The sequence below is a fragment of the Vigna unguiculata genome, chromosome 10 (genome assembly GCF_004118075.2).
Source record: "Vigna unguiculata cultivar IT97K-499-35 chromosome 10, ASM411807v1, whole genome shotgun sequence".
NCBI lineage: Eukaryota > Viridiplantae > Streptophyta > Magnoliopsida > Fabales > Fabaceae > Vigna > Vigna unguiculata.
The window spans coordinates 35,542,894-35,569,885 of NC_040288.1; the positions used below are offsets into that span (position 1 = coordinate 35,542,894).

The window sequence follows — 26,992 nt, forward strand, 5'->3', positions numbered from 1 at the left end:
CAACATGTCTCTCTCTGAACTTCAAAAGCAAACTCAAAATGTAAGCCAAGTTACTCCAGAAAAGGAGAACTGGAATATCATTGTTAGGGTGATACGTTCATGGTTCGTTCCAGATTTCACTAAACAGAGGTGTCCTTTTTCCATGGAGTTGGTTATTCAAGACAAAGAGGTTATTATTCGTCTAATTATTTACCATCATTGTTATCAACAAAATATCTGTATGTTAAACATCTTTATCTTTATTATATTGATGTATTTCAGGGTTCTAAAATACATGCTTCCATCAGACGTACTCTAATTTACAAATTCCAGACTAAAATTTCTGAAGGTGATGTTTATGCCATACAAAATTTCAGTGTTGCTCCAAATTCTGGAATTTACAGAACTACGCACCACCCTTATAAGATTAATTTCCAGTTTGGTACCAAAGTTAGTTTGCTTGATGGTAACTTGGTTCCTGATGTGAAACCACAATACACACCTTTGTCATTATTGACAACCACTAGATTCGATACTGATTATTTAGTTGGTAACTTAATATTTTTTGTTTTTCTACCATTCATATATTTTAGTTATGAACAATTATTTCGTCATTTTATGTTATGACTTCTATTATTTTTTCTTTAGATGTATTGGGATTACTGGTCGGAGTGGGTACTGAAAGAGAATTGCAAGTTGATGGAAAGACAACAAAATTAAATGTCATTGCAATAGAAGCTGATGGGTATTTTATTTCTATGATATACTACATACCTTTTTATTTTTGTTTAAATAATGATTTGACATAACATTTATTCAATGTTTAGGTTTCGAATAGAATGTACTTTGTTTGGTATTTATGTCGATGAACTGAATGTATTTCTTTCAAGTGGAGAAGTACAAAATTGTGCTATAAGTATAGAATTTGCGAAAGTCAAAACTTTTCAAGGTAAACTTCTGTGACTTCTTTTACTTTTGTTATATTACAATTTGTATTACCATGGTACTTTCACATGCACTATGTTTTTAAATTTAGATAAGGTTCAACTTCAAAATTGCAAGTTCTGCACTAGGATTAAGTACAATGTTAACTTCAAGGAGGCATCTGAACTTAAATCAAGGTAATGTTCAAATTGTTATTCATTTATTGCAATACTTTCTAATTTTTTAGTTAATCCATTTTTTTAACTTTAATTTGTATTGCCCAGGATGATTGAGAACAATGAATCTCCCTCTCAAGGATTAACGCAGCTGTCTCAGACTTCCAAAAATACTGTGGAAGAAGACTTTTTAACTGTTACACCTAGGACGACTATTCAAGGTCTTAAAGATTGTAAAGAGGTTAGAATGACTTCTAAATTATTTCATGTCAGTTTGTTGTTGTCAATACCTTTTTACATTAATCTTTTATATATTCAAAGGTTGCAACTTTCATATTGTTTGGAACCATTAACCATATCTTGGATGAGGATGACTGGTGGTATACGGCTTGTGTTTGCAACAAAGTTGTTTATCCAGATTCAAAGATGTTCTTTTGCGAGAAGTGTAACAAGCATGTTATAAAAGTCTTTCCAAGGTTAACTTTAACTTTATTAAACTTAATGCCAATTTACATATATGATTATAATTTTCACTTTTGGGAATTAATACTTTTATATATTTTACAGATATAGGATTAAGGTTCGAGTTATTGACTCATCCGATTCCATCACATTTGTTCTGTTTGATAGGGATGCAACCACCCTTTTCAAAAAAACCTGTGCTGATATGTTAGAGTCTCATGATAAGGTATACTCTTGAATATATCAACTTATATATATACAGTAATAAGGACAGTGCGATATATCTCTCTGAATATGATTTTAAATTACTTTGTTATCGTAGATGAATGGTTGTGGGAATTTTCCTAAGGAGTTTGAAGAATTAGTTAATAAAAGTCTGCTGTTTAAAGTTGAAAGTAGGAACGATCAAACTTTCAAACTTGAACAATCTTTCAGAGTGAAGAAAATATGTCTTGATGATGATATAATTGAGAAGTTCAATGATTCTTCGTTGAAATCTGTGGTAATATATAACTTTAAATATACAGTTTACATTTTACAATTTACATATATTTAACTTCTTAATCATTTATTTTTCTTAACCTTCTTAAAGGATGTTTATGCTGGCAATGGTGAGTTTAGCAGAGAAAAACAGCGTGTAGTCAATGAGTCTACTGTTGATATTGCCGAGGTATACAAATTTAATAAATTTCATTTTTTGTTAATGACGTATGATTTTATTAATTCTATTTGTTTTTAAACTGTACTATAGGATTTATTAGTCAGATTTACCAAAGAAACAATTGACTGTGCATCCCAATCTGCTGACTTAATCAAAGATACTGCTACGAATGAGCATGGTAACACTTCACTTAAGAGAGAATCTGCAAAGAAGACCTTATCACTTGAATCCATCGAAGAAGACATTGTTCCACTGAAGCTGCTAAAAAGAAATATTAAGAAGGAAAAAATAGTCAAACAATAGATGATTTTAGTTTTAATATTTGAAGACAATTTCTTTTATGTCTGACAATTTGGGATTGTAATATGTGTACGCATGGTTATGTCTTCAATTTCCTTTAAACTATAACTTTGATGTTTAATTTGATTATAACTATATTATGCTTTTATTATGGTTTTATTTGTTACAAATTGTATAATTTTATTTCTTCCATCCGCTGGTTTGTAAAATATTGTTGACATTTTTCAATTATTGTCAACAAACTTGACTGCCAGCTACATCAAAACGTTTTAAAAGTGATATTATGTTTTACCATCAATTATTTATCAATTATTTCTTATAATAAAAAATAACTTTTATCAAAAACTTATTTAGAAATTCAAATTTATTAGTTATATTTATTTTCATAAATGCATCATATATTTTTCTTAAACAACCGAATTTAGAAATTCTTATTTACATTGGTTTTCATAAATAATATATATTTGGCAAACTAATTAAATGTTGTCACATTTTAAGTTATGGCAACACAATTGGCTGTCATACACATATTTGAATCATTTTTCTTTGTTATGGTTACCAAGTTTATTAAATAAATTCCATTTTCATTCTCATATATCTAAAAAACAAAAATTTAATATATCATAAATTTACAACCAATTATTATATTTTAACCTACTACGTCAATTTCGATTCCATTTGTGTTAATATAATATAATATATAGATATATATATATTAATATTTATCTTTATATGTTATATATATATATATGGATTTTGGTTGTTACTTTATTGTAAAAATAACTCTTTATTTTATTATATATTATATTATATTATGATATTCTTATATTTTTAAAATAATTTATAACGTAATATTTTATATTGTTCTTTTAATGGTCTTCCCGTTTTCCAAAGTAATAATTACATTACTGTTTTGAAATGTATTTGTAATCGTCCCGTCTTTTCATGGGGGATTTTTCCTCTATAAATGTTGATCTTCATTCTACCATCACAACCACACTTGAACATAAGTTCCGTCATATTCTCCATTTTTACTACTCTATTTCTACTTCCATTCTGAAAGTCCTACCAAATGGAGAACAACTTCAACCAAGAACAAGTTGTTAATACAATGAGTAGGTACCAGTTCTGTATTATCCACCTTGAGGATGAGGTACGTCTTTGGTATATTTTTATATACAGTTTTGGTTTTAAAAAAACTCTTCTACTCTTCTTATTTTTTTTCACGGATTTGAAATTATATTATCATTTTTTCTTCAACTAATCTATGTCGTTGTTCAAATAAATTATATCCTTGGAGGTTGTTGGGTTTGTGGATCGTGCATTCGCCATTCTTTATGATCACGATCTTCAATGTCAATGGACTTTAACAGATGAAGAAGGCAATAGACATGTCGTCACTTATAACAAGAATTTACAGAAACCAATGGTAATAGGAGGATGGAATGATTTAAGGGAATTTTATGAACTACACGATAACCACAGTATTTATTTTGGATATGTTGGTCATTCTTGCTTCCACATCACTGTTTTTCCAAGTAAATGCAAACCTTTATCTATTGGACGTTTTCTTAAAAGACTTCAAGCAGATGAACCACTTTTCAATGGACCGAAGTTGCATTTTTGCATATTTCTGAATCCAAACCAATGCCATGCTAGCCATCTGGTGAGATTCATTTCATTTATATTTATATTAATGTATTTTAATTTTTTTAAAAAATTTAATCGATATCTTAAATGGATAAATAATTTTTATTGATTTCTTTAATTACATTCTATGTGTTAGGATTTGCCTTCTGATTTTGGCAATTATCTTCGTCAAGGAAGATTTAAATACATTCTTCTTCATGGACCTCGCGAAATAGTCAAGTGCAAACTACTCTTGAGAAATCATCCAAAGAAGTCTAACAAAATAGGAAGTGGGTGGAAGGAATTTTGTACTGCTCATGGATTTGATCAACCTATTGACTTGGTGTTTGAAATTGATCAGATGAAAAGCAATCAGAATGTCAAAGTGCTTACATATTGTAATCTTTAATTTACAGTTTCTTTTATGGTGTTATTTGAAACTTTTAACTATAATTAGTTTTGTTTTCATGTCTGCTACTTGGGTAGTTTTCAAGCTACAAGTTCATATATATTCAGCAATGCATATGTATTGTTCTATTTTGTTATTAATGAAATTTCTTTGCACATTGTCTCAAATTCTATGAATTCCAATCAAAAGTTTATTCTTAATCTTTAATTCATCAACTCTAATTCATACATACTAGAATCTAATTTAACATATTGAAATGAGTTATAATTAAACATAATTAAATATTACATGTATGGATATATCTTGGTTTACTATGTCATAACTAAACATACATGTATGGATACATGTTATAATTTTGCAGACATCATGAAAAAAGAATGGCACATACTTGGTATGAAACTGTACTTTTTGTTCTACTATATATAGTACTGCATAAAAAATACGTGTTGTAGTACCTACATAAAAAGCAGATTTTTTGTTCCCTGTAAGAACAAATCAAATATCAAAGAATTACTATATATATGAATGTTTCTGATCTATTACCAGTCACCACTGCATGCTCTTACTATTTATAATCTTAGTCTACTGCTAAATACTTTTGGTAGTCTTACAATTGCTTCCTATTACAATTACAAATATTTTTGTTTCCAGAATTGTGATTAGAGGTACAATCTGCAAAAAAAAAGTTTATAAAAATCATTCACCAATATAGTAATAAAACAGAGAACACTTTTTCATCCATTGAGTCAACTTATCTTTCTTTTTGTTTATTCCATTGACACCTTTGAAAGTATTCCATATGTTTTCTGCTGAAATGGAGGAAAACGATTGTAAAAATGCAAGGCTGAGGAGGAAGTTGGTGCTACAACAAAGGTTTAATGCAGGTAATCTTCTAACATATACCTTGAATCATTTGACTGCACAATCTCTTCATGAAACATTTATTTAGAAATTCTGTATTTCTATGTTTATATCTTCTTTGCAGATTACAAAGAACAGAATGCAAGGAAAAAAACAAAAATCGCCAACCATTGTTCTCAAAGTATAAAAATATCAGTTCATTTTTTCTCTATTTGAATAAATATATTTTGATTTGAACTTCACAACATAGATTGATAATCAAATATCTTTGCTGTTTTAATAATAGATAGAAGAAGTGAATCTGATAAATTACATAACAGTATCCAAAGGAAGCCATTACAAGAGTTGCATCTTAGTAAGTATTCTTCTTCTTACCTCTTTCTTTAAACCGTGTTGTTACAGTGTTGTTACATGAATGCCATATGTATGGTTTTGTATTGTTGGACATAAAATGCTGCTACAATAAACATTTTTCAGATTTGGAAAACAACAACAATTTTCACAGTATTAAATCAAGATTTCAGTCAATAATTGGTAAGTTATATTTGTTTGTTTTTTTAAGATTACTATTGCAATATCACTTTAACAAATTATAAACAATTGTTTATTTTAATGCAGTTTCTGGAAACAATATATCAAATTCTTCAACTACTTTAGTTGAAGATCCAATTCAAATAAACTTAATGACTTCACAATCCTCAGCTACTACTATAACATACAATACTCCTTGTGGTAAATTTCTACATTTAGCTGTATTTCTACATTGATCTTTAATGATTTCTAATCATTCTGTTCATTTTTTTTAATGATTTCAGTTCTCAGCAATAGCATTCACAGAAGTTATGTACAAAATAATTACAATTGCAGTGCAAGTAAGTAGGTTTGACTCATATATACAAAAGTTCATACTGATAATGACTTTGAATATAACATAATTGTTTTAATAATTATTTTCCATAGGTGCCACATCTGGAGTTCAAAATCATTCATATTCTGTCTCTAACAATAAAGTTGTCAAATATCCTTTTCAAGTCATACAATCACTTCAAAACAGATTCAATCTTCATGATGAAACAACAACAGAACAACATTGTTCAGACACAAGAAATGATGATTCAACAAGAACAACATATGAAGGTAATTCAGATCTTGAATTGCTAACTTATTGATTCCAATAAATTTCTTTTTTAAATTAGTAATTACTTTTCATTTTGTTAATATTGTAGGAGATAGTACAAGTACTACAATTACAAACGAATTGTATTGCAAAGGAGAGTTACAAGGTAAAGTCACACAAAATTGTACAGAATTTCATACATAAAATATTACTTGAGGTGCTAATGCTTTATGTTTTTGTTTAGAACTACTCAATATTGGAGATCCTTGCTTGGAATGCCAATACTGTCAAGCTCAACTGTGGTATGAAGAAAGAGCAGAAAAAAGTAACACATCAAAGGAAGTTCAATTTTCATTATGTTGCCAAAAGGGAAAAGTACAAATTCCACTACTAAAAAAACCACCTGATCTTCTTGAAGGTTTGTTAAATGGTGTAGATCGTAGAAGCAAATCATTTTTACAGAATATAAGACTCTACAATAGCATGTTTTCATTTACTTCAATTGGTGGTAAGATAGATACTTTAATGAACAATGGTTCTGCTCCACCACAATTTATTCTTAATGGTCAGAACTATCATCGTATTGGAAGTTTATTGCCAGAACGTGGATCAAAGCCAAAGTTTGCACAACTTTACATATATGACACCGAAAATGAATTGAGTAACAGACTAAAGCATTTCAGGTTAGTTGAAATGAGTAACATATATGCTCAAGTTATTTGCTGAAATACATCTGTTTATTAAGTTATTTCTTTTCTTTATTATGTTTTAGGTCTAACAGCAAGGAATCTGATCTAGATCAATCATTGGTTGCTGATTTGATTCAAATGATTGACACTCACAATGTTCTTGCGAAATCTTTCAGAAGAGTAAGAGAATTGTCACTGCAACATATGGAATCAGATTTCACACTAAGACTATTTAGAGGCAGAAACAAAGACCCTAGAGTATACAACACACCTTCATGTGATGAAATAGCTGCTCTAATAGTTGGTGATTTTGGCAATCTGGATGTAGGCAGAGATATCATTGTCAAGAAATTTTCTGGTGAATTAACAAGACTGCATGAAACTCACACAGCTTTCATTCCACTTCAGTATCCTCTAATGTTTCCATATGGAGAAGATGGTTATCAAGAAGATATTCCAATCAGAGAGTCTCATTCAAGAAGTCAATCCAAGGTTAGAATTAGAATTTCGTTGCGAGAATTTATTGCATTTAGAATACAACAAAGATCTATAGAACCTGGAAATATTGTGAATGCATGTAGATTATTCCAACAGTTTTTGGTTGATTGTTATACAATGGTAGAAGCACAACGACTGTCGTTCATTAGAGCTAATCAAAAGTTAATTCGTTGTGATATTCTTAATGGATTACAAGAGGATGTTAATAGAGGAGAGACAGATCCTTCTTTAATTGGAAGACGTATTGTACTGCCTGCTTCATTCACTGGTGGTACAAGATACATGTTCAACAATTGTCAAGATGCTATGGCTATTTGTAAAAAGTTTGGCTATCCTGATTTGTTCATTACTATAACATGCAATGTCAATTGGAGCGAAATAAGAGACTTTGTTTTACCAAAAGGGTTGTCACCATCAGATAGACCTGATATTGTATGTAGAGTATTCAAAATGAAGCTGGATGAAATGATGACAGATTTCAGAAAAAAGGACTTCTTTGGAAAAACCACTGCAGGTATGTTCCATAAGCATTAGTATAGACTTTTTGAATATTTTTGAAATTTCATTTTTTCAACTATTTAATTTGTTCTGTTATATATGCATGAATGTACACAGTAGAATTTCAAAAGAGAGGTTTACCTCATGCACATATACTTTTATGGTTGGATGGAGAAAGCAAATTGAAAAATTCAACTGATATTGATAAAGTAATATCAGCTGAATTGCCCAATGCGGATTTGTATCCAAAATTGGAAAAAGTTGTAGCAAGTTACATGATTCATGGACCATGCGGACCTGCGAGATATACTTCACCATGCATGAAAGAAGGAAGATGGTCCAAATTTTATCCTAAAATATTCACATCTTCAACTTCTATTGATGAAGATGGATATCCATGCTATAGAAGACTTGATAATGGTAGATTTGTTGAGAAGAATGGAATTAAGCTGGACAACAGAAGTGTTGTTCCTTACAATCCACCACTTCTAATGAGGTATCAAGCTCACGTGAATACAGAGTATTGCAACAAGACCAATTCAATAAAATATTTGTTCAAATATGTCAACAAGGGTCCTGACAGAGCTACTCTTAAAATAAGCAACAACTCTGCACAACGTGACAAAGAAACCATTATTGATGAGATCAAGAGGTATTATGATTGTAGGTATCTATCACCATGTGAAGCAGCTTGGCGAATATTTGCTTTTGACATCCATCACAGATGGCCTCCTGTTCAGAGATTGACATTCCATCTTCCTGGACAACAATCAACTTTGTTTAAAGATAATGATGATATTAATGTGATCTGCAACAGGTACGAAAATGCTAACACAATGTTTCTAGCTTGGTTTGAGGCTAACAAAGTTTATATCATGATATTAATGTGATTTGCAACAGGTACGAAAATGCTAACACAATGTTTCTAGCTTGGTTTGAGGCTAACAAAGTTTATACAGAAGGAAAAGAATTGACTTATTCTGAATTTCCAAGCAAATTTGTGTGGTTTGCTAAAGAAAAAGAATGGAAACCAAGGAAGAAAGGCTACAACATTGGTAGACTTACTTATATTCCTCCAGGCTCTAGAGAACTTTATTATTTGAGGATATTACTGACAATTCAAAAAGGTTGTATTGATTATGAAAGCATAAAGACCATTGATGGGAAATTTTATGAAACATACCAAGATGCTTGCTATGCTTTGGGATTGTTGGCAGACGATAAAGAATATATTGATGCAATCAAAGAAGCAAGTGAATTTGCTTCGGGGTATGAACTTAGAAGATTATTTGTTACTTTGTTGTCCATGAATACAATTTCTAAACCAGATATAGTTTGGAATTCTACATGGACTATCTTGTGTGATGGAATTTTGTACCAAAAGAGAAAGGAAATGAGATTACCAGGTATTTTATACTGTTATTTTTGTAATTCAATAAAAATATATCTTTTAATTGCATTATTTTGTTCATGCAGCTCTTCAAATTGAGACTGCTGAATTACAAAAAATATGTCTCATGGAAATACAAGAAATGCTAATGTCAAATGGTAGATGTTTGAAAGATTATCCTTCATTACCTCAACTTGATATTTCAGATGTACATACATTCAATAACAGATTTATTGTTGATGAGCTGCAATACAATAAAGAAGACATGGCAAAAGAACATGATATTTTGCTTAAAGCACTGAATGATGAACAAATGCATGTATATCAGGATATCATGACAGCAGTTGTTTCAAACAAGGGAGGATTCTTCTTTTTATATGGCTATGGTGGTACAGGTAAAACGTTTATGTGGAAGACATTGTCAGCTGCTCTAAGAAGTAAGGGCATGATTGTTTTGAACGTAGCATCAAGTGGAATTGCTTCTTTACTACTTCCTGGTGGAAAAACAGCACACTCTACCTTCTGCATCCCACTGTTAATTAATGATGAATCAACTTGCAACATAGCGCAAGGTACTCTCCGTGCTAAACTTCTGATGGCAACCAATTTAATTATCTGGGATGAAGCACCAATGATGAATAGAATGTGCTTTGAGGCATTTGATAGAACACTAAGAGATATTATGCGAAATGTTGATGATGCCAATAATGACAAACCATTTGGTGGCAAAGAAGTTGTCTTGGGAGGTGACTTCAGACAAATTCTACCCGTTATAAAGAAAGGATCTAGGTTTGATATCATCAAATCAGCCATCAACTATTCAGAGTTATGGAATTGTTGTAAAGTGCTCAAACTGTCCAAGAACATGAGATTAAGTACTACAACAAACAATCAAACAGCCAATGATATCAAAGAATTTGCTGATTGGATATTGAAAATTGGAGATGGCCAAATGGATGTAAATGAGAATGGTGAGTGCATGGTAGAAATTCCAGAAGAGCTGCTTATTATAAATACAGATGTACCTTTATTGTCATTGGTTGAATTTGTTTATCCTCAATTTGTGGTTAACATGATGAATCCAAATTATTTTGATGATGGAGCAATCTTGTGCCCAACTAATGATTCTGTAGAGCAAGTCAATGATTTCATGTTGTCTTTATTAGGTGGTGAAGAGGTGACTTATTTAAGTTCAGATACACCTTGCCAATCTGATGAACAAGATGAAGTTCAATCTGAATGGTTTACATCTGAATTTTTAAATGATATCAAATGTTCAGGGATACCAAATCATAAACTCAAGCTCAAAACAGGTGTGCCAATTATGCTCTTGAGAAATATTGATCAAGCAAAAGGTCTTTGCAATGGCACAAGATTGCAAGTCAACCATTTGGGTAAAAATGTAATCTCTGCAACTGTAATTACTGGAAAAAACATTGGTGACAAAATTTTTATTCCAAGAATGGATTTAGTGCCATCTGATTCAGGATTGCCTTTCAAATTCCAAAGAATACAGTTCCCAATTTCATTATGCTTTGCAATGACAATTAACAAAAGTCAAGGACAAACACTTTCTAGAGTGGGACTTTATCTTCCACAACCTGTATTCACACATGGCCAACTATATGTTGCTATTTCTAGAGTGAAAACCAAGAGAGGATTGAAAATACTTATATTGGATGAAAATGGAAATATCACAAACACAACTAAAAATGTTGTCTACAAAGAAATTTTTGAAACTCTTTGACAATGAACACATTATAGGTATGTCATTTCTGATTTTCTTTTAATTTGAAAGTTTGTATAAATATAGATGCATGATCTATTGTTGTAATTAAAATATTTGTTATAATTTTGTTGTTCAATGCAGGATGTATTGCGTAAAGTCCAAGGCTTACAATGAACATCATGCTGATTTAAGAAGTAATCAAATTTGTGTACCAAAGGAAGTTATCAAGTTGATTAACCAAAAACAAATTATAGGTATGTAATTTAGTCTTCTTTTATTGTCATTTTTTTAAAGAAATTATATTATAACCTTAGAAGTTAATAAATATTACAAAATCAATTCCTACTATCAAAAATATTACATTTAAAAAAACCCGTGCGTTGCACGGATAGAAAGACTAGTATATATATATATATATATATATATATATATATATATATATAAAAGATATTTGGAGTTCCTCGACCCGTATATAAAAATGAGCAAGTGTTAATAAAGATGTTGTAATTCACACACAATTTTTTTAATAATTCCATGTTGAGACCATGTAATGAACAATTTAAGAAAAACACGTGTGTCATATTGTTTACACAGAGAAAAAATAAAATGGATTGTGCTCCACACTATCAAACAACCAATCCTATTAAAATCGTATTAACTCTACACTATTTCAATTTAAATTAGAAAGAATAAAAATCTAGATTATATTGATACTCACAATTTTTCTTCTAATCTCACAAATATGTAATATCCACACGACTTCAAGTTTTACCATATATGTAAAATAAGAAAATGAAAAAGTATGACCGAAAAATAATAGAGAAAGAAAATTATAGGGTTAAATATGTTTTTGTCCCTCAAGTTTCAGTGAATTTTGGAATTAGTCACTCTTCGAAACTTTATACAAATTTTGTCAAATGCGTAAATTTAGTCATTTTTATCAAATTTTGTTAAGTTTATTTGACATTTTAAACACATTTTATGATAATATTTGAGTTAACATTGAAGTAAAAATGTGTTAAACGATGTAAACAATTCAAATATTATCATGAAATATGTTTGAAACGTCATATAAACTTAATAAAATTTGATTAAAAAGACTAAATTCACACATTTTTAAAAATAAATGACTAAATTAGTAAATTTTTTTAAAAAGTGACTGATTCCAAATTTTATTGAAATTTGAGGAACAACAATTTTTTAACCCAAAATTATAAAAACGTGATATATTATTAGGATACTCACCATTCTTCAGTTGGAAGCTTTTTTTATTTTAGTATCTCAACAAACATTCTTACACGAAGAGCTTCAAACTTTGAAACGTGGTTTTGTTTCAGTGCACTATATCGGGTTCTTTTGGATTTGGTTGCGTGGTGATGATGAGTTAGGTAACTATGCGTCCCTAACAAATGAAAAAGAAAGATGACCTAATTTGGTTGGTAACAAATCCTTCTCTTATTTCCTCTACCTTCTATACACACTATACACACAAAAATTATGTTATTTTTATTATTTAGTTACAAATTACGTGAATATTAATTCAGTAACCAAAAAATGGAAATTACTCGAATTAATTTCCAGTTATACATAAATTATCTGTCTTTATTATCAAACTAAACATTCAATGGCAAGTAAACTGTTACCATTTGAACTACAAGAATTTAGATAAAGAGAAGTTTCCACTGGGACTTACGATGACTTCTCTTTGCCTTTTGATGATAAAAGTGAGAACTTTTCAAATTATTTCTTTTCCCTTTACATTATTCCTCGACACACTTTCTATGTTATATCTTCCTACCAACACACTTCTTTCTTTTTGGGTGGCTTATATTATGTTTATTATTGTGGTAGAACTCTATTTTAAAATCACAAGAAACATTTTTGTTTATTAGCTACAATTTCTTAAAAACATAACAAATTGTAAATTTCTTTTTAATAAATTGTTCCACTTGTGATTTTACGATGTTTAATAAATGTCGATAAAAGAAAAATGTGTGCCTATTACCAATCTATTTTATTTTCCTGAATTGGCTCATTTAAAATAAAACAACATTTTTAATTACAATTTTAATTTCAATTTCAATTTCAGACGAAGATGAAGTCAAAACCTTGATAATTTGTTAGGTGGTGGATGCAACTAGCAAGTTGCAACAACCAATGTTCATTATTGAAATAACAAAAAAATTATGATTTACTCAATGAAATTACTCATATGTTTAAATATAAAATCTGTTTAAGTTTTAAAAATATTTTAAATTAAATTAATGAATTAACAAAAAGGTTAAGAAAAAATAAAAAGAAATTAATTCATTAGACGGTCAATTACTTTAAGACCCATGAGGCTAGCGGGTCTAAAGGTCAACCGGGGAAGCGAGGGTAGTGGTGTCTTTTCACGTTGAAAGATTAATGGAGTGAAGTGGAAGTTGGCGTCAACTAACAACCCTGCCACGTGGCACTGCATTAAATATCCCTTTCACTTAACTCCAAAAAGCTCCCACTCACACATCACACACCACCTCACAACAACCCATTTCCCTCTCTCTCTCTTTCTCCGAGTTTTCCTTTCTCTCTCTACGCTTCCCAATTCGTATTCATTATGCAATAATCAGAGCACCGTTCACCAATGGCGTTTCGGCTGCATTCCTAGTTTCTCTCTTTCCTCTCCGCAATTTCATTCGTCACGCGTTTCTTTTCAGCGTGCGTTTGTTCCGTTCCGTTGCAGCAATGGAGTTTGAGCGCGCAACCGCCGCACCGCTCAACTCCGCCATGACCTACGACGAGGCCTCCATGGAGCGCAGCAAGAGTTTCGTCAACGCCTTACAGGTTTCCTCTCTCTGCCGTGCTTGTCCTAATTTCAGATCTATGTCTGTTTGGTTGACTTTGTTTCCGGCTTCCGGTTTCCTTCTCGATTAGGTTTCCTTTTGCGATTCTGGTTTAGCTAATGCAGGAAAAATTGGTGACCGTGAGTGTTAATTGCTAATTGAGTAGTTACCAAAACTCGTTGGGAATTAGCGTGTATCGAGTCAGTTATGCTTGACAATGACACAAGAATAAGGATTCTTTTGTGTTGTGTGACAACTAGGGGATGGAACTATTAATAAAAAAATTAAGATGCTGTTGCAGGGAAAAGATATTATGTCGGCTTGAAATTTGTTTAAGCTTTTAAGTTAAAAGTAAAGCTACCGGGGCCAATGGCGGAGCTAGATGGTTTTTAATTTGGCTGGCCAGATAGATAGAACACTGTTAAGGAAGGACTTATTATTCCATTAAAAACAGAGTAATGCTGTACTCCATCTCCATCTGATTTTTAAATTGTCCGGTTTTTAGATAATTTTTTGTTTTTATTTACAGTCCTACAATTAATTACTCTTTTACCAATTATGCCCTTCTGTTTTTTAGTTTTTAATCAATTTACTCAAGAATTTATTTTAAGATGGAAAGAGTGAGGAGTAAAATAGGAAACTCCACTATTTTATTAAAATAAAAAAATTAATGTATTTCTCGGTATTTAGAAAACAATCTTAAAATCAGATAAAAAGGATTGAAGGGATTATCCTCTTAATTAGCCTCTGATTTCCTTAGTATCTCCGTTGCACGATTTATATATATATATATATATATATATATATATATATATATATATGCTCATAACATAAAATTGAAGACTCGTGATTTTGGACTATAAAAATGAAAACTTTTTTTTTTCTATCTTAAAAATATATATTTATACTAACAACTAAATAAATATTAGTTAGAGTGTGAATCTTACAAGACCATTGCATTCAAGTAAAAACTAAAAATAGAAGTCTTAAATTAAAGATGTGACACATTAAAATCCATGTGAATTAAATTAAGGCATCATAAGTTAACGTGACTTCTGTAATGAATATTATTTCATGTGATGAAACTACAAAAGGCATTTAATACTTACCATACAAAGGAGGTAGAGAGAAGATATTGTGGGATGATCTATGACGACTCATTAAAAAATTCTTATATATATATATATATATATATATATATATATATTTATCTTCTTTTTTTTCTTGTCCTTGTACAACGAGTCAATGACTGAAATTTTTGTTACCCAATAATTTACTCCTCAATTTTTTTAATTATTAGAATTAAGTTTTCCCGTCAGTTTACCTTTCAAAAAAAACCTCATATCCTTATTTTCTACTCATAGACTTGATGGTTTGGGACAGTTTAAGATAAGAAATAATTTAAAATTTTTCAGATGTAGACTTTTGATGAAAAAAATAATGATTTTGTAGGAAGAGAGTTTAAAATAATTTAATCAGTTTGGTTCATGGTGAAGAAAGAAAACGAGAAATTGAGTTCCAGGAAGAGGGAAAGCTGATGGAAGGATTTAATTGTAGCAATTAAAAATGTAAGAGATTTAGTTTCTTCCAATTACAGATTTGCAGAAGCTATGATATTCTTAAGCGTTTTACTTTAAATGTTGAACAAAAGAGATGGCTTGAACTAAAGCCAATGGGTCAAGTCTAGAGGTGGTTAGTTGTAGATCTGAATGGTACCACTTTATGCGGTTAATTAAGCTTGGGTCTGGATAATACTTATCACTTTTTTAGATTAACATAGCTGAGGATCTTCTAGTAGAATGCTTGATTAGTTTCTCTTCAGTTGTTGTGGTTATTGTTTTAACATGCATAAATACTGATTTAATCTTCATATTGTGATAATTTCAGGAACTTAAGAACCTCAGGCCTCAACTGTACTCTGCTGCAGAATACTGTGAAAAATCTTATCTCCATAGTGAACAGAAACAAATGTAAGGATTCTTTTGTGAATGAGTTTTTTTATTCAATTGTTCGTGTTAGCCTCCTTACCACATTTCTCTTTAGCAGGTTTTCTATGTGTAGTGGTGGACTTTTGTTCTAATTGATTCGTTCCAGAAATACAAATGTTATGAATTCATTTCTTTGTATTCTGCTTGGGTGTTTTAATTTTTGTCTATCACATATGTATCCCATCAAATGTTACATGTATTTTGTTGTAGGCAGGGTAATTGAAAAGAAACTTGGATAAAGAGAATGAATGGATTTGGACTTGTTTCTTTTCATTTCAATATAATGATTTGTAATTACAAACTTTGGATGGTCTGGAAAGTGGAACATAAAGAACATTAACTAATTTTTTAATCATTTTATTGGGTCTCTAAACCTGACTGTTTTAAAAGTATTCCCATCATTATATGTGTGCGGATGTGCATGCAGAATCATTTATTATATGGATTCTAAAACGCATGGTCATGTTTCAACTATGAAATTGGGAGGAATGGATGTTATAGTTATCCTGGAAAAGGATTTTAGATTTTATGTCCTTAAAATAATTTTCTGAGTTGTTAATTTAACTGTTTTTAGGAGCTTCAATGGGGAGGGTTCTTTTAACATTAAGCTCCATCCATATTTTCTCTCTGATACAAATGAATGTCACTGTCATCATTTCCTTTCCTGTGCCCATGTTATTATGTTTGGGCTGCATGGAATTTTCCTTATGTTATTAATATTTATGCGTTAGGGTTCTTGACAACCTGAAAGATTATGCTGTAAGAGCCCTTGTGAATGCTGTTGATCATCTAGGAACGGTTGCATACAAGTTAACTGACCTTCTTGAGCAGCAATCATTGGATGTCTCAACCATGGATTTGAAGGTGGCTACCATAAATCAGGTAATTACATTTTTTTTTATATGCTGTGCTTTAGAGAAAAGGAAACCAGTGCCCTTGGAACATTCGTTAAGGAAACAAAGTATTTCAGTATTTAGTTAGGAAAAAAACATATATTTCAAAGAAAACGCAGAAATTCTTTAATGCTTCCTTTATGAGTGCTTGAAAGCATTTAAAAAAGTAAATTGAGCAATACCCAATGTTATAACAGACAAATCAATTGGAATTGAAATAACATATTTGCTTACTAGCAGAAACTTCTTACCTGCCAAATCTACACTGATAAAGAAGGTCTACGGCAGCAGCAATTGTTGGCTTTCATTCCCAGACATCATAAGCACTACATTTTGCCAAGTATGCCTCACTGCTTTTATGATCATCTGGAAGTGTAATTATTGAAACTAAAGAACACTAGCTTTAGCTTTTACTAATGGTTCTATATGTTCGTTTAACCTTGCAAGCTAGATTCTGTCAATAAAAAGGTGCATTTCAGTCCACACATACAGATTGATGCAAGACAGAATCTATTTCAAACCAGAACCCGTTTACAATCTTCAGGTGTGTTCTGTTGAAAATGTTGTCCCTTCTAGAATTTTTACCGTTATTTTTTAAATGTTCTGTTTTTTTTCTGGAAGATAAGTTTATATCATTAATCCTAACACATATAGTTCTATATCTAGGTACCCCTGCAGCGAAAACTCTTTCATGGCATTTAGCATCAGAGACAAAGTCTACCTTAAAAGGGTCTTCTCATGCCTCCCCAAAGTAAGTTTTGGAATTTAATAGTATTAGACTACCAAACTGCTGCTTTTTGTGTTTTCTACACTCCGTAGATGGCATTATCATATCGCTCCTACTTTTGCAGCATTGAGAACCCAAAGTTTTCTGCCAAGGCTTCTGGAGTCTTCCATCTTTTAGGTTTGTGATATAATTGTATCCCTTTTATTATCTAATAATTCAGTTCAATTAAAAAATGGTGGTTTCTTAATGTAGAAGTCATAGATACTTATACTTCACTGTTATGTGCCTGTAGATAATGAAGAGAACACCTGGATGAAATCCTCACCTGCACAAATTCACTTTTCAAATGGAGTTCCTCCATCTAGTACACCTATTCATACTTTAGGTGGTACGCGCAAGGTAATTTATATTCATCAAAATTGCAAATGCCCGATGAAGCCATACTTGATTGTCAACTTGTGCTTTATGTACCTGTGCTTTTTCAAATAGTTGCAAGTGTTATAAAACCTGTTTGTTAATCTTTAAGTGAAATTGTTCGTCTAGCACTTGAGAAAATGAACAAAGGTGTTAAATTGTTATGGATGCACCAAATAATATGCTGGTGAATTTTTCAGTAACCTCGATTTGTACAACGACTCATTTCGGTAGCTATATGAATATGAACACTTGTGTAGTATAAGTTTACATTTCTGGGATAGGTCAAAGAATTAATGTTCAATATCTGCGTGTTGGAAAGCCACCTTAATCACTATCACTCGTAATGCCTCTTAATTGCAGCCTAAGGATAGGGGTTTACTCTCACATTGAGGATAGATATGACTTGAGAGCTTGTAAAGCTTGGACCGTCCACATTAAGTACTTGATATTTGTTAACTGTTGATGAATATGTGTTTCTGATATAATATAGTTTAACTACGTAAAGAATGTGATCAGAAAACACAGGTTACATATAATAACTAAACTAAACTTCTATTTGAGATTTATTCGACGGAATGAAGTTTTACCAAGTCACAATGTTAAGGATTTGGATAAGCTTTTGTTTAGTTTTCTAGATTAGCATATACTAATATTCACTCTTGACGGGTTTGTGAATTTTCTATAAAATTGTCACTCATGAGTTATCTGCAGGATGCATTGGAGGGTTCCAAACCGTTGACAGCATTCAGGTCATTTGACAACCCAAATCGGCGCGAGGTTGTCCAAGTCCCTACTCGAAGCAAGAGTGTGCTATCAGCTTTCTTTGCTAAGCAGAAAACGCCAAAGTTGAAGGCCGGTTCTTTCTTATGAGTACACCCAGAATTAATTAGTCTCTGATTCAAACTTTGAATAATGATCCTGTCAGTAGCCGCTTCCCTTGCAATGATAAAGGCCCGGGATCTTGGTCTTCTACTCGCTCGCTCTATCTTACTCTTGTCAATTGTCATCTATAGTGTTCAGGCTTCTCTAAAATGTATATTTGTGGCATGCTATGCAAAAAAAAGTTTCATTAATTTTGTTCTTCAAGTTTTGATGTATCATCAAATTTCCAAGATAGGGTCTTATTCCGATGTATTATACTCTTTACTAGTAAGACTAAGACTATACTAATCAGACTATCAGTAAGGGTGTTCAAATTCTTTTAATCAAAAGCCGTTCTTAAATCTTGCGGAATCTAATTTTTTTTATAATATCATTGATATATATATATATATATATATATATATATATATATATATATATATATATATATATATATATATATATATATATATATATATATATATATATATGTATATATGTATATGTATATATGTATATGTATGTATACACCGGTTGTGTGAATAATTAACTTATATGTGACTAGTTTTGGTAAAATTCTTCCAATTGACTATACTTTATTTTTCATTTATAAGATTTAGACTCGAAATGTTGTAAAAGGGGGTTTAGTTTAGAATTACTCAAATCATTGACATCTTGGTTAACGAATTTAATCATATAAATTGGTTCTTTAAGAGAAATTAATTGACTTGACTCATTTTAGAATATTAATTGATGTAAATTATTTCATAAAACTGGTTTAGTTGAAATTTTTACCAAGTGATGAATTTGGTTCTTTGAAAAAATTGAGCTTTATATTAGTATTACATATATAAAAATTAGATTGAATCAATTCTAAAAACAGTTTCATTTGACTACATTGTTTTTACAAAACGATGTAGTTCAATTTTTTAAAAATTTAAATCTTGCAATGTTTTTTATTTTAACTTTTTTTCACTGTTATATTTTCTTCATTTAATTGGATATAGAGTAATTTCCTTGAAAATTGTTACTAATCTGATAAGTTTTCATACACGACGAGTTCAATTAGAGTCGAAAAGTTTAAAAAATATATATACGAAAATTAACTGTATAATGCGTTAATAATTGAGAGAAAATTGAAATATGTTTAATATTTCGTCAAAAGCGTTAAAGAAGTCAAATTGTGACTTATAGAGAAGAAAACGAGGATAAGATGAAACAATTTTTGTGGTTAGGAGAGTTTGGGAATTTATGGGAAAACTTTTAGGTTAGAGGATCAACCTTTTGAGCTGGCTTGTTTCCTTAATTGAGCATTCAACAGCTGGCTCCTCAGGTCAGGGTTTAACACAAAAACCAACGGTAGGATTTTAATCTAAAATCAAATTAAAACAACAAAGAATATCAAAAAATTGCGTTTGCCGGGAGTCGAACCCGGGTCTATTGCTTGGAAGGCAATTATCCTAACCGTTGGACTACAAACGCTGTTGTTGAAAGGTAGGTGAGTACTTTTATATTGAAAGATTTCTAAATTGGAGTGATTTGGTCACATGATATATTGATCTGTGTGGATGTACCACAAATTTATTTGGTCTGAGCGGAGTAAAACTTCAACGTACTAATATTGATGGACAACTTTATCCCTGTATATTTTAGGTGTTAGAAAAAGATAAAATATAGTAATTGGTAAACTACAATTTTAGTTGTTCTTTAATTTTTATCCGTATTTTTCTAAAAAAATTTTAGTCCTTCCATTTAGAAAATTAGCGACTTTTTCTTATAATAAATTTTTCAAAGGTTTTTTATGATTAATTAATTAAACATTTTTTTGGTATCTTAAATGAGTATATTAGATAATAAATACTATTTGATGTAGTCTAATTTGAAAAAAAAAATAGAAGAGACATAATTGTCAAAATTGCACATATTAAAGTTGCTAATTTTTTTATAGTATTTCCACTTTATTGTTTTTGAATTATGGTGATATCACCAGGAGCTAACAATAAAATCAACAAAACAACATACCAACAACAATTCTCGAGATAAATGCAAAAATTAAATTTTATTCGATTCTCATTTTTTTTTTTTTTGGATCGTTTAGTTTTAAACATTTCTTAATCACATTTTTTAATATGTTTCGTTAAGTACGCGTTAAATAATAAAGAAAAAACGAAAATAACATAAGTGATATAAAATATAGAAGTATAACGAAATAAGTAAATAAAATAGTAAGACTTACATTATTAACTTTCCATTACAAGAAGGAAGAATCTGTGTAGAAATTGTTTTTGGTTATTACTTCATTATTCTTCTTTTTACATTCTGCTTCTTTTTTGGTAGCATACTTCTTCTATCTATTACCACAGTTCTTGTTTCTCACATTATTTTTCGCAAAGACAAAAATAGTATAATATATTATACTAGTTATAATAATAAATATCAACAATAAAATACTAATACTAAAAATAAGATTTTTAATAAAATTGGTAGAAACATATATACTACACGTATGCGTATTCTCTTTCTTATTATAGATAATAAATTTAGTTAAAAAATAAATAATAATTTAAAATAATAAAAAAAGAAAATAATTATTTTAATTTAAAATAAATAAATTTAAATTAACAATTATTTTAAAGATAAAAATAAAAATAGAATTATTTTAGTTTAAAATAGTAGATACTTTGGAAAAAAAAATGTATGTACGAAAAAGTATATATAGATAACATCAAAGTTACTTTTTCTTTTTTCCTAAAAGAAACTTGTGTTTTTTTTCTGCAATTCAATAAGCTTTATTTTTACTTTTTTTTTTTTACTGTTTAATCTTTTTTATTTGTTTATTTTTTTTCTTGTCGTAAAACATTGTACACAGAACTTGGATTTGTTTCCTGAATCTGTATCTGTAGAAGAAGAACAGCAATAAAACCAACCAACCCCACGTGACAGTTTCATATGTACACATAACAGGACCTGCGAAACCGACAGCCATGGCAGTACCATATTAATAACTACATTTATTTCTCTCTCTCTCTCTCTCTCTATATATATATATATATATATTCTAACAATTTTTTATTTCACCTTTTTTTTTTATAACTCTGTGAAAGTATTAAAAAAATAGATAAAGGAGTAGGTAGAAAAAAGTTGACTTATTTGAGAAAAAAATATAGTTGACTGAAAAATAAATAACATTTTTTTTGGAAGGAAAAGATAAACAGATTATTCATACTCGTTAGCTAAACATGAGTTTCATTTAAAAGAAAATATTAACTTGTTCATATATATATTTTATTTTGATGTTTTTATTATTTAATTTTGTTTTCCCATTTATTATCGTTATTTTCAATTTTTGCACATTTTGTCGATCTAATACTGTAACAAAATATCTACGAGTTTACGTGAAATGATGTCATTTTATCATTTCTAAACAATATTAATATTATTTTATTACTAACAACACGAGAGTATACAAAGAAATGAAACTCTATTGCTTTATAGCTTTTTCATTACATTTCTTCTCAGACACACTTCTATTCTTACTCTTTGATATAGTAAGAAATTGTAAACATTAATTCTTAATGTGCACATATAAATTTTGACCAAAACTAAGTGGAATTAAAAAAATAAAATAAAAAATAGGTGGAGTATATGAATTGTGGTGAAGGGTCACTCTCTCTGGTGAGCCAAAGACAAGGACAATATTAATTATATGGATGATAGAGAGTAATTGTGATTATGATTGATAATGATTGATTAATGCCCTATTATGGTAATCAACCAAGTGATTAAATACACAAGCATTAACAACACGAGCAAGATTGGAAGATTATACTTATAAAAATAATGGTTAGTGTATTTAATTTGTTTATTTTGAGAGAATAATAACACACCCACTGATTCACAATCTCATTTGTATCACTTTCATTGCTTACGTGTGGTCTTTAAAAAAAATGCATATAACTTCCCTACCATGTTTATGTGTCACCGGAAATATTTAGATTAGATATTCGTGTTCTGCATATATCGTTTCATAAGATTTCAAGATCTAATCTTTGCTTTGTATAAGGACAAACAAGTTGTGTAAGAATAAAAAAAATTTGGTTGAATAATATTTTCTTTTTCAAATTTGATTGGAAATCATCTAACGAATGACTTTTATCCTAATACATATAAAAAAAGTGTAAATTTCGCTAAATGATTAAGCTGAAAGAGTAAAATAACCTATTAAACATTTTTTTTTCTTCAAATTTTTTCTTCGTGTTTTGAGTTTTTTTTTTCAGATGAAAGATGTATTTTTTTAATTGTTGATTGAATTTTTCTTGTTCAAAGGATAAAACTGAAAAAAGTACGAAATACTAGGGCGAAAATAACTTTCTATTATCGTGTAGATTACAATTTATCTAACATAATAAATGACGTGGTGACAAAGAGATTTTTTTATGTTAATTATCACTATAATTGATATAAAAAGTTGATACAATGACTCTTATATAATATTATAGAAAATATTTTTATATCAATTCTAGTTATAATCGAGAAAGAAAATTAGAACAGTAACAATTATGTAATAAAAAAAAAATTGTATGTCGGTTATAGTTATAAAAAGAACATGTCCTTTGTTTTATACTGTGATTTGAATCACTTCCATCACTTCATTTATGTGTTCTTTAGAAAAATGCATATACTTTTTCTACCATTATTTATGTGCCACGTTATATACTGTTTCATAATATTTCAAGATCTAATATTTGCTTTGCATAAGGAGAAAAAGTTGTGTAAGAATAATAAAATTTGGTTCAAATAAAATTTTTTTTTTTTTAAATTTGATTGGAAATAATTTAGTGAGTGACTTTTATCACAATACATATAAAGAAGTGAACATTTTGTGAAAGAGTAAAATAGATTATTAAACTTTTTTTTTTCAAATTTTCTCCTTGAGATTTGATTTATTTCTTGTAGGTTGAGATGGAAGTTGTATTTTTTCAATTGTTGATTGAATTTTTCTTATCCAAAGGATAAATTGAAAGATCAAGAAAAAAAAATAATGAATCAAATATAACTATTTTGAGGATGTAGGACATGTAAAACCTATTAGAGAAACATGATTGAAAAACAAAAGCTATTATCATTATGGAGGAAAAAAAAACATATAAAACTTTTCAACAATTTTGGCAATTTTTTATCTTTAATCGTTACTAGTCACTTATTTGTATATATTTTTGTTTTGTAGTATTTATGGATTAGCTTGTGCTATTGTTGAACCTACAACTTTTAAATGTGAATAACGCCTACTTATTTTCTTTACATGAAAATATAAATTAATGTATATCTTTTGTTTTATAATTCATATATATATATATATATATATATATATATATATATATATATATATATATAAATAATGCCTACATTTGAATGATTGTTTTTATGCTAGATGTAACAGACCACTTGTTCGTGGAACAAATTTGATCTTAAAGTTTGTTTGAAAATGACATGAAAATGAGATGTTAGATATTTTTGTGAAACATATTTAACTTAATTAAGGGATAACCAATAAATGTATTTAAATTATTGACTTTGTTTGTATATGGTAGGAGACATAAAAACCATTTTTAACATCATTCCTAAGCACCAAGAACAATTTAGAATGTTAGTTAAACCATATTAAGAGGTAAAGGGAAGAAACAAACAAACATTTGACTTGTTTATTAAGAACAACCATCTAACCGGGTTGCTCGGTCAAGTGCTGTGGAAGCTAAGAAAAAACGAGAGCCAAGAACTATAGCTTTATATCTAAGCACAATATACGGAACATTTAAAGATTGCACAACTATTAGGATGTAGCTGGATCAGAGACAGATTCACAATCGAAAGATCCCTACCGTAACATCATCTAAAGGAAAACGAACATGCATGCATGTTGTATAATTCAAATAGAAGTAGGTAAATTCTTCCTTAACCCCTCCTGGCCTACACATACCACGTCAGAAGGAGAGCATCATCGTAAAAATATGTTGGTATTGGGGCGTCATCCTCTACTAAATTGGTGTTAGTCATGAAAGAACTCAAGTAGGAGTTAATCCTAAATTTAGAAAGAATGCTCTGCACACTACCCTTTACCCAATCATACTCGTCTTTTATTACCCTCCTCAACATTCGACAGATTTGTGACTTCACCATCAACAGTTCTCCCACCACCCGACTACTTTGTGATGACTCAGCAACCATCTAAGATAGTGGCATGTCACAACTTATTAATTCCAAATTATTGGCATGAATCCTAGGGAAACTATTGGACATAGGAAAAGAATACGGAGAAAAAAGTTATTTTTACCTCAACAAGAAAGACTGAGAGCACTTCAAGTTCTCATTCTTTGAGTGAAAGACAAGGAAGCTTAACATGAGAGATGGTGTGGAACCCACGAAAGGCTCCCCTATTTATAGATGAAGAGAGGAAGTCAAACACATTGACTTCCTAACAATTAGATCACTTCACATCCAATGGTTACATGTAAATGACGATTCACATTACCTTTGACGAGCGCACATCCCCAGTCTTCGTACACCATTATAGGCTATTCATCGGCTCCGCATACCTCAAGCCTAGGGGGCCAGTGGATTACATGTAGCTGAGAAGACAAGAAGTCAAAATGAAATTTTCTTTCAAAAACCATAAAAATCCACATACTCAGTAAAAAATAGCCTCTCAGTATTAACACCCACACACTTGACCCTACTAGACAGTTCAAACTCGCTTAAGCCTGAGCGGTTATTGGGCGAGCTTGACCTCAACACTACTATACAACTTGAATTATTTGGTTCTCGAACGTACCAAGTCGAAACAAAATTTACATTAAGTTGAGATATTATCAAATAAAAAAGGTCTCAGTTTTCAACTGATCACAAGAATTTGCTTGGGAAGTAATGCCAAAGCAGTGTAAGAACATCAAACACAATCATTACAAGACAATTATGATAAATATGGTTAAAGCATGCTTAGGTCGAGATTAGTGAATAGTATCATATCCTTTCACCAATCCTATAAATATATGTAGTAACAGTGGCAGAGCATAGTTGAAGCAGACGGGGCCACGACCCCAAACTTTTTCATCTTTTTAATTTTTTAATATTTTTTAAAAATAATGTGTTTAAAATTTGTTAAACTATTTATTTTTAAAACTTTTTAAATATATATATATATATATATATATATATAAATTAGATAATAGTATATTGAAAAGTTAATAAAAAAAATTAGGTATTTTTTATTTCTATTATAAAGTATAACATTAATGTTAATAAATTGTAAAATATAAAATCAAATATAATAAAGAAAATAAATTATTAAGATAATTTTATTTTCTATTCTAATTGTCTTTTTAGTTTTTCAGATGTTGTATTTATCTTTTACCCTTACCTGATTTCATTTTGTTATGTTACCAAGAAAAAAAAAAGTTAAACAAAAACTTAATATCTCTGTTCTCATCTTTTATATCTTCTCCTTCCATTCTTAAAAAAGAAGAAAAGAAATTTTCTCCAGTCTCACTTGATAGTGAAATACATTTAATATTTAACACTATCTTTTTATCTCATGACTCTTTTGTATATATTTTTCTTATAGACAATTTTTAATTGTGACTTGTTTATCATAATTTTAGTAATTATGTCTCTCAATTATTAATTATATTATGATAAATTATTTTTTAGTCTTAAACTTATTTTTTAAATATGTATATTAATGAAAAACAAAAGCATAAATTTATTTTTTAAAATTGATGAAAAAGGAGTAAAGATCAAAATATGACAATATGGTTACTCATCGCATACGATGGACAATCAGTTAAATCCGTTAGATAATATAGTTTATTTTATAGTTATAACTATACTAAAATATTATTCATTTTCATTGAATGAATAATAATAATGTTAAATATATAAATTTTAAGTATATTATTTCCACTTTTC

General features: G+C 29.7%; 3 protein-coding genes and 1 non-coding gene across 4 annotated transcripts; 3 read left to right on the forward strand and 1 right to left on the reverse strand.

Moving 5' to 3' along the window:
- Positions 1-4: 4 nt before the first annotated feature.
- On the forward strand, positions 5-2,043 carry LOC114165619 (replication factor A protein 1-like; the record flags this gene model as incomplete). The annotated part of the gene is made up of 9 exons (XM_028050200.1): positions 5-169; positions 262-529; positions 628-724; positions 807-928; positions 1,016-1,100; positions 1,188-1,320; positions 1,401-1,555; positions 1,647-1,767; positions 1,864-2,043. Coding segments are annotated over exons 1-9 (1,326 nt in total), but the record flags the coding sequence as incomplete, so codon positions are not given.
- A 1,531-nt stretch (positions 2,044-3,574) lies between these two features.
- LOC114165621 lies at positions 3,575-11,340 on the forward strand. Its single transcript, XM_028050201.1, has 13 exons — positions 3,575-3,655; positions 3,803-4,168; positions 4,289-4,529; positions 5,332-5,424; positions 5,526-5,582; positions 6,217-6,273; positions 6,362-6,538; positions 6,628-6,684; positions 6,763-7,201; positions 7,291-8,219; positions 8,309-9,020; positions 9,104-9,609; positions 9,680-11,340. Exons 1-13 carry the CDS (start codon positions 3,575-3,577, stop codon positions 11,338-11,340), a joined length of 5,376 nt encoding a protein of 1,791 aa, XP_027906002.1.
- A 2,466-nt stretch (positions 11,341-13,806) lies between these two features.
- Positions 13,807-19,402, forward strand: LOC114165103 (protein ABIL1). The gene is made up of 9 exons (XM_028049759.1): positions 13,807-14,145; positions 16,032-16,114; positions 16,864-17,014; positions 17,266-17,365; positions 17,477-17,569; positions 17,692-17,776; positions 17,877-17,929; positions 18,045-18,151; positions 18,881-19,402. The coding sequence occupies exons 1-9, from the start codon at positions 14,047-14,049 to the stop codon at positions 19,037-19,039; spliced, it is 930 nt and encodes a 309-aa protein (XP_027905560.1). The 5' UTR covers positions 13,807-14,046; the 3' UTR covers positions 19,040-19,402.
- A 1,038-nt stretch (positions 19,403-20,440) lies between these two features.
- Positions 20,441-20,512, reverse strand: TRNAG-UCC. Its single transcript has one exon. It is a non-coding gene; the product is annotated as a tRNA-Gly (tRNA).
- Between the last annotated feature and the right edge of the window lie 6,480 nt (positions 20,513-26,992).

Coding starts and splice junctions, on each gene's coding strand:
- LOC114165621 (XM_028050201.1), top strand. CDS start 3,575: ATGGAGAACAACTTCAACCAAGAACAAGTTGTTAATACAATGAGTAGG. Junction 6,539..6,627: donor AACAAGAACAACATATGAAG/GTAATTCAGATC, acceptor TTAATATTGTAG/GAGATAGTACAAGTACTACA. Junction 8,220..8,308: donor CTTTGGAAAAACCACTGCAG/GTATGTTCCATA, acceptor TTATATATGCAT/GAATGTACACAGTAGAATTT.
- LOC114165103 (XM_028049759.1), top strand. CDS start 14,047: ATGGAGTTTGAGCGCGCAACCGCCGCACCGCTCAACTCCGCCATGACC. Junction 17,930..18,044: donor TGGAGTCTTCCATCTTTTAG/GTTTGTGATATA, acceptor ATGTGCCTGTAG/ATAATGAAGAGAACACCTGG. Junction 18,152..18,880: donor CTTTAGGTGGTACGCGCAAG/GTAATTTATATT, acceptor AGTTATCTGCAG/GATGCATTGGAGGGTTCCAA.